The 14877-nt window shown below is 54.0% G+C and overlaps 2 protein-coding genes and 1 non-coding gene across 3 annotated transcripts; 2 read left to right on the forward strand and 1 right to left on the reverse strand.

The window, feature by feature from the left end:
• Nucleotides 1-4792: 4792 nt before the first annotated feature.
• CTHT_0040450 (uncharacterized protein) lies at nt 4793-6223 on the forward strand (the record flags this gene model as incomplete). The annotated part of the gene is made up of 2 exons (XM_006694390.1): nt 4793-5162; nt 5364-6223. The coding sequence occupies 2 exons, from the start codon at nt 4793-4795 to the stop codon at nt 6221-6223; spliced, it is 1230 nt and encodes a 409-aa protein (XP_006694453.1).
• Nucleotides 6224-7866: 1643 nt separating this feature from the next.
• Nucleotides 7867-7947, reverse strand: CTHT_0040460. The gene is given in 2 exon segments: nt 7867-7903; nt 7909-7947. It is a non-coding gene; the product is annotated as a tRNA-Tyr (tRNA).
• A 3802-nt stretch (nt 7948-11749) lies between these two features.
• On the forward strand, nt 11750-13615 carry CTHT_0040470 (uncharacterized protein; the record flags this gene model as incomplete). The annotated part of the gene is made up of 1 exon (XM_006694391.1): nt 11750-13615. One exon carries the CDS (start codon nt 11750-11752, stop codon nt 13613-13615), a length of 1866 nt encoding a protein of 621 aa, XP_006694454.1.
• Nucleotides 13616-14877: the final 1262 nt, after the last annotated feature.

A 14877-nucleotide genomic window follows, 5' to 3' on the forward strand; every position in this document is an offset into this window, starting at 1 on the left:
TCATCTCCTTGCTGGCAAGCTACCTAGCAGGGGCCGAACCGGCGAACACGGGAGGCAGCTCGGCGCAAGACGGGACGGGCAACGACAAAGAATGGGGCACAACTGGGCCGCATTAGCGCGAAAATGGTCAGCTCGGCTCAGCAAGCTTTCTGCGAAAAATTCGATGTTCAGCACGCCGAGATGCTTCAAAAATGACAAAAGGAATAGCTGAAGTTAAGACACGAAGAGAGCGAAAGGGCTCCAAGATCACTGGTCTGTGGTGGTGGCAAGTGTCCCTGCTCTTAGCCGTGGCGTTGGGCGTGCTGCGAGATCTGAATGGTGCGCTGCAAGCAGCCAACCATCGCGCTGAACAGGCAGTCGCCTCACTGGCGCTTGATGGCTCCAGTTGTAACCTGCATACTCGACTGCCCTGTAACCACAGCTCGAAACGACGAGCCTCTGTTCCAGCTGTTACGCTGGAGACACCGGGAGACACCGTAGCATCGGAGGAGCTCGAGACTGGGAGAAAGAAGCATCATCACATCCGAGTTGCGCAAGGGTGGTTGTTCGTTTTGCCCCTCCCAGCAAATAGCGGTCAAAACCTCAAAGTCCCACCATTGAGCCGAGGGGAACAGGTCGGCTGGGCAAAAATTGTTAAAATTGCGTCGGAGAGAAGATTTGAGTGCGTAAGAGCCGCAGTCTAACATGATGATCGACATGCAGCTCGTCTCAATCTGCGCTCTGCAGCCCGTATTGCGCTTGCAATCCGAGAAGGTTCTGCAGGTGACATTTAGAACATGTAAGTGAGCAGATCGAAGTGGGTAGCTCGCATCGGCAGACAGGCGTGACCGGGCAGCGACAAGCGAGGACCAGGACGATAATGCCCTGTTGTTGCGCTGCAGCGAGCGCCATTGACCGGACGGTGACTGGATGGGGCAGCCGCGGCGGGGGACGTACGCAGGGATCGAGGAGCGGGTGGCCTGAGTTGGTGGGCCCCGCCGTAGGGCTGAGGAAGCTGCTGTTTGGGGTGCAACGGCCCACAGTGCAATGCGAGAGATTGCTTGCCTGCCAATATCACTGACTGTCAGCATGTCCAACTTCTTCGTGTACGAATCCAAGGATAGTTTTGTTGCAACATACAACCCCGTGATTTGTGATCTCCGATGCTCCATGTTGCACTCGACACAACTCTATCTCCGTCATTTAGGGCTCGGGCGCAGTTATGGCTGCCTCCCGGATCCCTCGGGAAGCCGGAAGAGCTGCGATGATCCGGATGGTCGAGCATTCCCAGAGAAGAGCGCGGGGATCTGCGATCCACGGGGATGCGTCGCGAGAGCGACTGCACAACTTGACGGGCAAAATGGGGTACCAGGAGAGTCAGTGAAATTCGGTGTGTGGCAAGTGCAGGGTTTTATCTGCCTGCGAGTCGCCTGTTTTGAGCCAAGCTGAGGAGCGCTAACAGCGACTTTCAGCTGCCATGAATAGTGCGATGGCTTCGAGGAATGGGCGACCGTCAAGCTGCAGTCTGCAGCCTGAGGCCTCAGGCATGAGCCGCTCGCTGCCCTTCTTCCTCTCCTCTCCAAGCGCCCCTTCTCCCCCTATGTCCTTCAGCACCAATGATGCCAACAGCTCGACCAAATATCCCATTGAAGCATGCCCAAGAATTCGCCAATTGACTGCAGGCTCAGCTGCGGAGTTGCTAGCTTGTCCTCCACCATGAAGCGAAAAAGTCGTAAAAATTCCGCGATTTCGATCCCTTGCTGGTGATCCGGGTGCCTCTCCCAGGTTGCGGTGCTAGCAACGGCAGTCGAAGCGATGGCGTACAGCTGCATTCTCAGCCAATTAGAGCTACTGAAGGCCAGATTCGCTGCAAGCCGTCATGCGCGTTGCATCCTGTTGCATCCGATTGTTGCATTCTGGGATGTCACCCCCCACCATCCGCCTGTGAGCCTTCGCGCTCCCATACTCTCTCTTAGCAGCACCCTGCAGCCGTGGTCCCTTCAACCAACTGCAGCCTGATTTCAGCGACTCAGCAACACCCCGACGGTTTCTTTAATGTCCATCATCGCTCGTGTGGATAAAAGAGAATCAGGTCACAATCGCTCGCCTGCCACAATGCTGATGGCTGCTGACGGCGATCAAAAAGGAACAGTGCTTTAAAGAGCCAGAGAATGCCCCATGCTTTAGTCACATTGGCCCGGCCGCATGCATGAGGCTGGCTGGTGAGCGCGACACCAACGCGTGGGAAAGCGTTGAAAGCGCAGGGATCAGGGACGTCGGGGCGACGTTGCAGCCTCGCTCCCAACACGGATCAACTGGTCCGCGCCAACGAGCCTCGTGGGAGCTGAAGCACAAAAGCTATGCCAGATTTGGAGCTGGCGCTCGGCGATTGCCACCACCGCTATCCAAGCGCACGACGAGATAATGGATGGATGGAATTTCCGCTGTCAAAATGCGTAAACTCTGGGAGTCTGGTGTCTGGGCTGTCATGGAAGTGCCATCGCTTTTCGGGGCCAAGAGCGATGGTCCTTGGGTTGTGCTGCTTGCCGATAGAGTTCAGCTGCCTGCCACAGCGCGCTAACACGGCGCCAATAATGCCTGAGCAGCACACTGCATATTTTGAATCGTTGACGGCCTTGGATGCTATGGTTTACGCTAGCAAGCAGCTTGTGTGTGATCTGTAATCCGTACGGTACATGTACCCTACCAAGCACAGCTGTCGGAGGTGTGGCTGCAGTCCCACAGGAGCCCCCGTTCCGTCCACAGAGGTTAATCTTCGCTCGCAGACAGGGCACAAACAAGCTCGGCCACCTGTACATCCTGCTGGGTACCAGCCAACCACATCGCGAGATGGTAGGTTGTCTGTTGCTGAGTAACGCCAGCCTTGTCCCTCCGGCTGGCAGGATGAACTACCCAAAACCTTCTTCTCTTCCAATTGTTTCAAGTCCTCGGAAATGAGTTCATCACAGAGTCGCGATGTGCCGCGGAAATGTTGGGACGTTGCTAAGAGGTTATAAACGAAAGTTTTGAACGATCTACAGCAGGTACACAACAAGCCCACAGGGCCCATGACACCCCATGACTGCTGAGGGTGCCACTGCGGGCCTGCTAAGCCTGGTCATTCCTATTTTGGGAATGGGTGCCTCTCCCGGGTTGTCCTTTAAGCAGCTGAGAATAAGAGGGGCGTGGACAAATGCCCACTTTCCAGGTTGGCCCTAGGAATCCCGGCCCACAGGAATTCGGTGTTGTCGAACAATGTCTTGGGCTCTTGCTTGCTTGCTCCTCTGCAACTGGCCCGATACTCTCACAACACTATGGCTACCTGTACTAAGATTAAGTGATGGCGACAACGATCTAGGTTTGTGGGCATACGGCAGGGTGGATCGCTTTGGGTTCACCGCGGGCCTGGACCTGAGCCCGAGTATAAGTCGTCAATGACCTGCCCCCTCCCCCCCCCCTTTCGGGGTCCGGGACCCGTTGTAACTCCCGAGTTCCGATGCTTTTGACCTTTTATCGTGCTGTCCGAGGCTTCTAAGTTGTGTCTGGTGGCTGCCGGGCGCAAAAACGTGCTTCCGACCGGTCCTGCGAGATCGCAGCTTGTCTACGTCTAACATGTAAGTCCCCTCCCTCTCTCGTCTTGTTGCCCGAATTGTCACTTCCCCCAGGCATATACACCCTCCCTCACATACACTGGTCAAGGTTTTGGCCGCGGTCAGGTTATTCACCGTTCTGTTATGCCTATGTTAGCAAACACTCGGCTTGGTGAATGATGACGAACGGTGTTCTCACAACCGTCCCGCTCTGATCCTCTCCATGAGTGTTCAGGAAGCCAAGACCGTTCCTCCAGGGTTTCTCAGCGTCAGCCATCTAACGGTCACTAGCCTTCCCCCCAAAATCCGAAACATCAAACCCACGTCTGGCCCAGCCAGGGCCGAGTGAGTGGCTAAATTGAGAGCGAACGTCAGCCCAACCCAGATTCCCCGGGGGCTGTGCCTCAACCCTGAGAAGTCAAGCTTCCCCGACTCCCAAGGCCCCAAGGTCGAGTAACCGAGTCAGAGTACCCTTGCCTAGTGATAGGGACGCTGCCTACCCCTCTTACGGACGTAATACGTACGCACGCACACATTTCTCATACACCCGCCGACGCTTCCAGCAGGGGAACTATACCTTAGCACTACCCACGCCCTTGGCACAGTTTTAATTTACCTAAGAATCAGCTAGTGTTTTTGCAAGGAGGGGCGGTGCTACAAGGACACCGGGACTTTCAGCTGCTCCCATGCCAACCCTTAATACACTTTCGGGCCGGGGTACCGGCCCCAATGAAGACTCCCCTTTTGGGAACCCAGTACTATCTCTATCATCGTCGCACTGGTACACGAACCACTTAGGCTTTCTGAGGCCTCCAGCTACGTCTACCCTCGTGCTTCTCTCTGTCCTGTCGGGCGCGGTTGCCTTCCTGTTTCTGCTCTGGTCGCGGTGTTCGACTTCCATCATTATTGCTGGTGCCACTTCTGGCTCACCTCGGTCAAGAGAATCGGGTATACCTCGCGGGGCTACCACCTCTGCTGACGTCAAGCGCAATCCGAGTCTGGCTCTGCACCACTCAGGCTATGACAAGTCCAGGGTCACGAAACCACGGCACGACGGGAACGGTTTGACTTGGCAAGCTGCCAGCCCGGGTACCCATGCTGCGGCTGGTTCGGAAGAAAGGGGGACTGTCCAACAAGGAAGGCATTCAATCTACACGAAGGTGTTTTTCACGAGCTCTGGCCAGAGAAATGTTTTGCGACTCGGATTAGCGACATCTCCAAGCATGGCTACCCTGGACGAAAAGATTCCCGAGAACCAGAGTCTCGGGTCAGCGTCAGCTCCGCCAGCGGCACCATCACGTGCTGCTAGTGCGACTGGTGCGGCAGCGGATCAGCCACGCTTTGCGCCCGGCTTCTTGGGTGTCACGGAAACAAAGGGCTTTTCCCCATGCGACTCATCGCCTGCCACACGTAACGGCAGCGGCAGCTGTTCGGATAGGGATCAACTTAAAAGAGCAGGCCACAACCTTTCACAACGCGCAACAATTACGGGTAAACGTAGGGCGGTTGTGGTGGAGTTGAAACGGTCGGACGAAGGGTTAAATAAACTAGCTGGTCTTGGGGCCCGCCTCGGACCTGAAAGCGTGCATGTAGGTGGGCGTGCGAGTATAAGTACGCCTCAGCCCCCTTCGGTGTTCTATTCTCCCGACCTGATGCAGAACATTACTACAGCTACTATCCCAACCACTGCACGTTTTCCAGCTCCTCCTCCACTTACACATCAACGTCCTTTTCCCCATAACGTACCTACACCTGCGTCAGTAACAGCGCCCTTGTCGGCCTCACCATCATTAGCACCAACATCAACGGCGATCCCCCTCCCCTTCAACATTAACAAATTCCCCTTCATCCGCCCCCCTCCCCCACTCCCATTCACCCCGCCTAGACTGGACCCCATGCCCGGCCCGCCGCTGTCGTCGTCTGAGTTATCATCACTCGTGGACCGTCACCCTAACGACTTGGCATCAGCCCCGCCAACCTTTGGCTCTGATCTGCTCAGCATGCCGAATCCGGATTACGCCGAGGGTATAGACGACGCCGAGGTGAAGAGTATTGCTAGCGGAGTGAGCGAGGGATCTTCGACACAACAGCAACAGCAACAGCAGCAGGGGTCCGGGTCGGGGGTGCCGACGAAGAGGAGGTCATATAATAAGACAGCGCCGATTGGGTTTTCAAAAGAGGAAGTTTTGGGGGTTTGGACTTCGGCTCTGACGTCGGGATTTAAGCCTGTAGCGGGGAATGGGAGTGAGATTGAGTTTGTGACTAGGACAGTATATGCGGAGAGTTTGGCCCAGGGTAATCGGATCCCGGGTAGTGAGGTGACGTTGAGTGGGAATAATGCACTGGGGGAGAATGATTCCTCGTCGGGCAAGGAGTCGGGAGATAGGGAGAAGATGGGGGAGAAGCAACAAGCCCAGTCTCTATCCGCGCAACAAACCGAGCAACAAGAACAGGATCACCATCAGCAGCAGGAGATTGAGGTCCAGGGAGAGATTATTTCAGTGCTGGATGGAAATGGACATGGCTGGACCAGGCATACAAGGGTGTATGGCGGGGGTCCGTGCCTGGCGTGTCGGTTGGCCAGGGAGAGGGATCCGACTATTCCTGGGGGGTTTTATGGAGAAAATGTTCCAGTTGAGGAGAGGAGGTATTAGCCTTTCCTCATGTTGGCATGCGGCTTTTAGAGGATAGGAGAGGAGGGACTCCATGAAAAAAGGTGAAGGAAGGCATGGGTGGCTACTAGTAGAGGAATGGATAATGGCAACAAACTTAGACACCAGGCAAGAAGAGCATGCTTTATGGCAGTGAAAGAAGGGAATCGCCTAGAGGAGTCGAGGAAAGAGCATAGAGTTTCAGAACGCAGGACGCAGTCATTCATACCGATCACTACCAACTAAGCCAGGGGTTTGGCAACTTCACAGCCAACATCCTGGTGCTTGCGTATGTGTATGGCATGTTTGGCATGGTCTTCATGGTGCTGATTCCATGGTTTTTGGTTTTGGAGATTGAGTTGAGGCATGGCATGAATAGTTACGGTGATGCAGCCAGAGTTGCGGCTTCCAGATCCAAAGTTTTGGGCTGCTCAATTTCCCTTGAGCTTTTTGGACGGCTCTTTGGAACAAGTTGGTGCATGTCTGAAGGCATCTTTACTTTTGCATTCTGTGTGTTTTGAGCGTGAATATTGGCGCTTTTGGGTACACATCTCTTGAAGTACAAGGAACGTACGGCGTCAGGGTGTCAAGCCGGTTTAAGGATTACGGGTGGGTGGGGATACCAGAGTCATTCCGGGATTTGTTTTGTAAAGCTGAATAAACACAATAAATCTTGTCCTGAACGGAGATTTGGTTCCCTTCATGCTATTGGGTTTAAGTATACATTGAATAAAGTCTTGCGGCATGCTGAGTGAGCTCCGGAGGACGCCCAAGGTGTAAAGTAATGCCGTCCAGAGATACTTGTGATTCATTCCCCTTGAGGTGTGAGGGTGGAAAATGGCTAACTGGGCTACATCTTATAAGCGTAAAGTTAGATATCCCGAACTTCTTCAAGCGAGGAAAAGTGGCTTGTATTCGCTTGGAATTCCAGTTCTACTCAGGTCAACCTTCCCGGTAGCTGAGTTCTGTCCATGTCGATAACAATCCTGTCTCTGAAGGAATTGTCAGAGACTTACTCTTGAGAACTAAGAACTTGTTATTAACACCTGGTGTAAGCGAAATTTGCAGCTGGATGATTATTGACTGCTAATTATGGTGCGAAGGTCATGATGGGGACACTCTTTATTGCCGAGTCCCTGAGGGAATCGTCGCGTTCACTCCTCGTTGACAATCGCAAAACATCTTCCCAAGTGTGAAACCTACCTAGAACTGAAGCTTCAGGATTTGGAGTTAACTCGTCAACAAGGTCTGCTCTCCCTACGTCCTCATTCTCGTGACTCCTCCGCAGAATTCAAGAGGGTCAGACAGAGGGAGCCCAGGCTCAGGGCCTGTGGGCAATTTTTTTTTTTCAATTTTGAGCTCAAGATTGAGCGTTTCGGTGCCACACTCAGCTTGTGAATGTGAAAACAACTCGCAGTCTATGAACAGTCAGCCTGAGACTGTTTTCACTTGATACAGCCGTGTTACGCTGTTGAATTCTCCGTTTCTGGCAAGGAAGGCCAGATAAAGCGGGAGTTTGAATACTTTGCACCAGATTTCAAATATTGAGCACAATATAGTGTGGGTGGGCAAAAGCGAACTGTAATTCGAGAGATAGAGATATTCCATGATCAGTTCAACTCTAAAAATCATCGTAAAGATGAAAGCTTCCCGGCCGGGAATCGAGCCCGGGTATCAAGTGAGTTTAACTTTACAAGCTTGCATACTAACTCCTATACTGCCGAGAATCTCGACGGATCCTGATGACCTTCGGGAGTGGGGCATTATTCTAGGAATCATGAACAGAAAACCAGAGACGGCTTTGCCGAATTCACGCACTCTGCGTGAATAGCCTTGAAACTTGTAATCAGATCAGGAAGACAGAAAAGTAGCATGTCTGCAGACATCCAGCTGAGTTTCAGAGGCTAGAAATCATGGATTTTGTTAAGAGCAAGTTGCAAGGGACGTCTGGATGCTCCACTCGTTCGTCGTAACTCGAATAGAAGACTGACTCGCGAACAAGTGCACAGCCTTGGGGTTCTAAATTAAGGGCTGGATGTGGAAACAAATATATAAATGCCATGTTTCCAAAGGATCAATCACTGATAAAGTCACCCAGGGCGAAACTGAACGATCAGAGAGAGCATGAAAGCACTGCATTCATCTCAAGCCCACATCACCAACCCCGGGAATTCCCCCTTCATTGTAATACACAGTACGTGCCTTGCCTTTATGTCATGACTCTCTCTTATAATCAGATCGCCGAAACAACCAGCCATCGGCTCAGTCGGCGGCGGCTAGGTCGGATCGGGTCCCGTTGGCCTGGTGCCATCGTCCCATCTTATCCAAACCTTCTTAAAACCCAACCCAACCCGAGGGAGTGGGTCGTCACCGGTCGCGGCCCGCACACCATCAATGGCGGCGCGGCGACGTAGCAAGAATAAAACTAAGAACAAAGAAAAAGCCGAGAAGCTCGGCAATCTGGTATTTACCATCAAGTCAACAACGAGATGGCCATAAAGACGACCAGATCTCAACCCCGATCTTCTCCAGTGAGGCCTTTCTATTAGTCGTTGAAACCGCAATTGCATGCACGGGAACTGGAGTCGACCGTTGGATTTAGCTGCCAGTATGTTGGCGGCCGTTATGAAGTATGGATCTGGGGATCGGCGGCTAAGCGCCGTCAAGATGGCCAGTGGTTCTGCAGGGTACAGGTGCGGTGATTCATGTACTGGCGACAGCTGCAGGGTTGCAGCTGGCGGCTTTACAGAATGCTTAAACAGTGGGCTTTGATTTCTTTGGCTGATGATAGCTCTGAAGTCTCTGCGGAGGTTGTCCCACTTGAGGAACGGGCAAAACGGCATGGAAAGATAGGAAGAAAGCAACACTCCCCAAGCCAAACGAACCTGAGCCGGCAGAATGATGGTCCATGCTCATTTTCAAAGAAAAGCACACTCGAGATCCGAGCCCAGGCAGGAAGTCTTTGGTTGGTTCGCTGTTTTTGGCGTCCGCGCGAGTCGCATGTGGACATGATGCTACCTTCTGCGGCATTCAGGGGGGCACTAGCTTTTCCAGCAGCTAGCGTGAGCCTCTGAGGGAACGGCGCAAACCGTTGAGATGGATGGAATGGGACAATAGTCTTTTCTGCTCATGGAAAGGTGTCATTGACAAAAGAGTCAACAGCCCTTGCTAGAATCCGAAACAGCGATTCCTAAATTTGGAGATGGATGCAGCGACGCCGCCAAGCCGCCTCCTGGCCGTTACAGAAGCGTAGGGCCACGGAACTCACCCACGTCCTTGGCTTAGACGCCCAAGATATGGTTCATCGCAAATCACCCATCCGGATCCCAGCAGTGGAGTGGGAAAACCCTGCTTTTGTGAGCCGTCCTGCCTTCATTCGCAGAGCAAATAATACCTTTTCCAGGTGCATAGAAGGACAGTCTGCTGATCTCCCGCCGCCAATGCTAGTCGTCCTGGTAAAAACCGAATCGTGAGAGCGATGTAAAAGTTGAATGATGGCGATCGGGGCCGGAGGAGCAGGATGACAAATGCCTGGCCCGAGACCCCGGACCAGCCACAGACGTCGATGAGGGAACAAACCGTAGCGTGCACCTTGCAATTGATCCCTGCGCTTCTGCAACTCAAAGAGACGACAATCAGAAAGACGGAGCTCTCAACAAAGAACTTTGGAACAACCGACAGGTGGTTAAAATAACGATTTGTTTTGATCAGGTGTTGTGGGAGCGAGTCCGGTTGTTCTGGCGAGGATGCATACAATCTGGGTGTTGGTGACCGTCAAAGTTTTGCGCTCACGGGCCGCCATTGGCTTGCTCCTGGAAGGCACATGCAGCGCTAGCCCGATTTGGCTTGGCCACATTTAGGCCGCGCCACGCGGGGTATGACGGCTTAGCAGGGCTGATGGGCCCTTAGCAAATAAGGCAGTGGTTTATATGTGCAACTGTTAGAGTTCAAGCGCAGCCCGATGCAAAATATGTCATCAAGCAGCCAAATAAGAATGCAGCACTCTAATTGGCCGGGCAGACCGCTCGGCATCAAAGGCAAGCACAGCAGTCGTTCAACCAGGGTGGTCCACTACCCGCTCGGCCTACACCCCTGCCGCGGTAGAGGGTTGGCAGCCAGTCGTTTTGGCCCGTTTTTGGCCCGTTTTAGACGGACTCTGAGGGCTTTCAGGCTGGGAGCCCCCTTGCCGGGAGAGCCATCGATCGCCCCGCCTGAGGCGTGTGCCGCTGTCCAGGACCAGGTACATGCTCCATCAGGCCGACCCACTGTCCTGCTTGGCTGCCCTGACTGGCCTCTTCAACTCTCGCTTCCTCTGCAAGCCCTCCCTTCCGGTTCTCTCTCCTCCTTCTCTTCTGTAGTCGCCAGCACGCCACCCTTCCTTTTGCCCTTCTCTCTTCCTCCCTTCGTGGTTGTCGGCCTCTGCGTCTTCCACGTTCGCCAGTTCGCCGTCGTCATTATCGTAATTCTTGATTGGAAGCTTTTTCGTCCTGTTCGATCGACTACTTCTCGCACATTAACTCTATCCCGTCTCCGCGTTCTTTGGACCCGCTGCACAATCCACGAGCGAAATTTGGGACAAAAAGGAGGGCGTTGGAAGCTGACAGCACACCTCACTACGGTCCACGTCCACGGCCAGTCACGACGTCGACGACACCGACACGCACCACACTTAGAACATTTTTTTAATCGTGTATTCTACGCTTACTCTGCGCCGTTTTCTTTTTCCGTCAACCCATCGCCGTCGCCAGTGTGCATCGGCCGATTACTTTCTCATCTGCACGCCTAATCCACGACTCGACGTGACGATTCTACAGCAGCAGCACTAGCAGCTTAATTGTTGCCGACCGCTGCCATCGACTGCAAAGGACGCCCAACTGGTTTTAATTCTGATCGTTGGCTGGTGTGCACAAACAACTCAACCAAGCCACTTTGGATCGAGTCAAACCGGAATCTAGTTCAAGCTTGCCTCCGTCCCATCTGCTTGTTGTCTGGCAGTGCTGACAGCTGCCCTCGTCGCCACCAACCCTCTATCCGCTAGCTGCAGTGCTCAGTTTAGGGTCCAGGCTCTCCACAGGCTCGCCTTGACCTCCCTGCGTCACGTCACGAGGCCTGCTACTTTTGATCTAAATCGCTCTCGTCTTCATCGATCTCGCGCATTTGCACTCTTTCTGCTTTCTGCTCTGTAGCTATCGGCCATCATCGATTGCCCCACGTCACTCCTTTCAAGAAACCGATCCTTTTCCCATCACCATTTCAATCAACATCGACATTAGCATTTCCATCATCGCGTGCAGCAGTTTTCTTGCCTGGATTCGCCAGCAGCTTTTCCCATCATCGTCATTTCGTCATTTCGCATTGCATCCTCCAAGAGAGGCTGTATAGAGCTTGCGTCGCGCTGGGTTGCACGTTCGATCACGTCTTCTCTGCGCGTCTTGTCTTCTATCTGCATCGCTACTTAGGTTTCTAATATCTCTGCATCCGCCTTTCGACCAGTTGCCGGTCGAATCTCATCTGACTGTCTCCGCGAAAATGGACTCTGGAAGTCTCACTCAGATGCACGCTCCTTTTAACCAGGCCCCCGGCATGGGCATGCCCTCGGGTCTCGCGTCGCGTCGCGGTGGTGCGCAGAACATCAAGCCGCTGTCCTTTGACGCGCTGAAGTCGGCCTCCGGCGTTGACAATGGTCTGCCCACTCCCCGCACTGCGCGCTCTCACCTGTTGGCCGGTCTGCGTACCGCCCCCAAGTCGGCTACTGTCTCGTCCTTTTCGACCCTTCCCTCCTCCCCCACGACTGCGGCCCCACAGGGCCGGAACCGCAACTCTATGATAGGCGGCGGCGGCGGCCTGTACGACGCGACCAACCTGTACAACAACCCTCCCAAGACATCTCTGCCGCGCTTCGCCTCCCAGCAGCCGCAGTTGCAGCCCCAGGCCCAGGCCTACAACCCCATGATGGGCTTTGCCCAGCAGTACACTACTGATCAGGTGCTGGCGCCCCCGCAGATCAACCTCGACGATGCTGCCCGTGAGGGCACCATCGACCCCGCCCTTCATGCCCAGCTGCTCTACACCAACGCGTACCTGACGGAGCAGCAACAGCGCCTCCAGCAGCAACTGCGTGCTCTCCAGGAGGCCGCTCAACAGTTCCAAAACATGAACCTAAACGGCCAGTCCCAGATGATGCAGCAGCAGATGTACCCGTCGGTCTACCAGCAGCAGCTCCAGAACACCCAGGCCATGATGGCTCCCACTGCTCCTCACCAGGCTAACATGTACGGCGTCTACAATCCTGCCGCTAGCCAGCAGTCGCTGTACATGGACCAGACCACCCAGAGCCAGCTGAACGCTCAGCTGACGGCTCAACTCAATGCCCAGCTTCATGCTCAGCTGAACGCCCAGATCCAGGCTAACCAGGCTCAACTCGTCAGCGCTTATGCTGCTCTTCAGCAGCAGCAACAGCAGGCGCAGCAGGCGCAGCAGGCGCAACAGCAGCAGGCTCAGCAGGCCGCCATTGGCACTCCTCGCGTCCAAGTTTCTCCTCCACCCGCGAGTGCCAACAATAACCGGCCCGGTTTCCGCGTCCCAACCCCTCCTCGTTGCTTCGATTCTCCGTCCGAGTCCGCTAGCAATTTGACTCAGCAGAACGCTGCCCGTCGCCCTGGCCATAAGAAGACCCCCTTGGGTGGCAAGACCCAGCTGATGATTTCGGTCAATGATGAGCCGCTCAAGTCGGCCGCTCCCAAGACTGCCGTCTTCCCGCTGACCCCGATGACCTCGAGCTACGGTCCTGGCCAGGCCCGTGCTGGCGAGCACCCGATTCGTCAGCCTCGCAACCCGCCGTCTCTGGACGAGCTGCGGTCGAAGCCGACCGCCAAACACGAGGGCAGCAAAAACTTTGTTGCCCGCACCCGTCGCTCGGCTGTGCATAACCTTGTCCGCGCTGGCCTCGAGCGCCGTAAGGAGGCCCGCAGCTCTGGCTCCGGTAGCACCAGTCCGACCTCCGAGACCACCGAGGAGGCGATCCAGACCCCCCTCACCGACAACGACAGCGACTCGGTGCGCAGCGGTTCCGGCAGCCTGATCGACCGCGACGACTGCATGTTGCCGCCGAGCACCCGCTCCAGCACCAGCAGCTGGGGAGCCATCGGCTCAGATCGGCCTAGCTCCCGTCAGAAGGCTGAGCGCAAGAATAGCGCGGAGAATGTGAGTCTGACGCCAGATAATGAGGGCTCTCGCGAGCAAGCTGAGAGTTTTGCTGCGCTGTTAAAGAATCGCGGCGGCAGTGACAAGGCTGGTGCTGGTGCTGGTGTGGAGGGCCAGCGCAAGGCGCCTAGGCTTGTGCTTACTAGCGCTGAGAAGAGGAAGGCGGCTGCTGCCGCTGCTGGGGCTGTCTAAATGAGGGAAGTTTGGAGGTAAGGAAAGATAGGGTTGAGGTTGTTTTGTTCTGGTTTTTCGGTGGACAATTTACGAAATACATGTCTAACCTGTCGTACATGTCTTTCTTGAGGCGAGAGGAATGATTTCTTAAGTTGACAAGGGGAAGAAGGGAAGGAAGGGAGACCCTGCGAGATCGGGTTGCTGTGCGCCCCGTCCTTGTCTGTCTCCCCATTTCTTACCTACTTAACATACCATAGTGCTCTCCATGGAAGTGTTCCTGTTCCCTCTTTGGCCTAGCCGGCAAACATGGATATGGCATAACTGGGCTGTGGCTATGGCTTTTTGATGATATGAAGCTAGTTGCTGCTGTTGTTCTTTACACTTGTAGCTTAGGCTCTTAAGCAGTCCTCGTAGGCTTAGGTTAGGTTCTTTCGAGTGTGGAATGGATTGGTTCTGTTTTGTCACTTGTCTCTTTCCGTAATGAATGATTCGTGTGGTAGGTGATGTCTGTCCCGAGTGCTGTACTTGCCTGGTGATATGGAACAGGTGAGTAAAGTGTTGTGCTGTTCTCAGATCTGGGCCTACCTGAGCTTAGAATTTCTGGCAATTGAGGACTAGGACTAGGGGGGAGGGAGTGAGTTTCTTGGAGGGGCAATACTAAAAAGCCCAAGGCCAGGCAAAAAAACTGATCCAGTTGATCTGAGCTAACAAGCCTCTCGCTTAAAGACGGACTCGAAAGCTTCCAGCATAACCTGCTAACGAAAGAAATGAAAAGAAATGAGCTCCAGAGACTCCGGACAGATTCCTGGAATGTCCCCCAACTTGCAGTGATGCGAGTCCAAGGCCTTGATGATAACTTTCCCTCATGACGCCATCATCTCCACAGTTAACTCACAGCACACGGACAATCTCTCGGTCGGACGACACATACGAGAAGGGAAGGTAGTTGTTGCAGTACTCTTCAAGACACTTTAGAAACAAGAATGCACTGAATGTTGATATCGCTGATGAGATGTTGTCATGTGGTGCAATATGGTGCGAGAATGACATTGAGCACGTATGGATGTTGTGTAGCCATACAGATCAAGAAGAGTGCCAATGCGCAGAGTATTGAGGAGGGTTGCCTATTATCTCTGTCTGTTGACAGGATGCATCATGATACTCAAGCATGGAAATAGATATCTCTCCGAGATGACTTCAACATTTCAGATATTCCTCCCCAAATATGGTGTTAGATGCTACACCTTGCACCTCATCGTCAGCCTTATCGTCGTCATGTG

This window comes from Thermochaetoides thermophila, assembly GCF_000221225.1.
Source record: "Thermochaetoides thermophila DSM 1495 unplaced genomic scaffold scf7180000011818, whole genome shotgun sequence".
Classification (NCBI taxonomy): domain Eukaryota; kingdom Fungi; phylum Ascomycota; class Sordariomycetes; order Sordariales; family Chaetomiaceae; genus Thermochaetoides; species Thermochaetoides thermophila.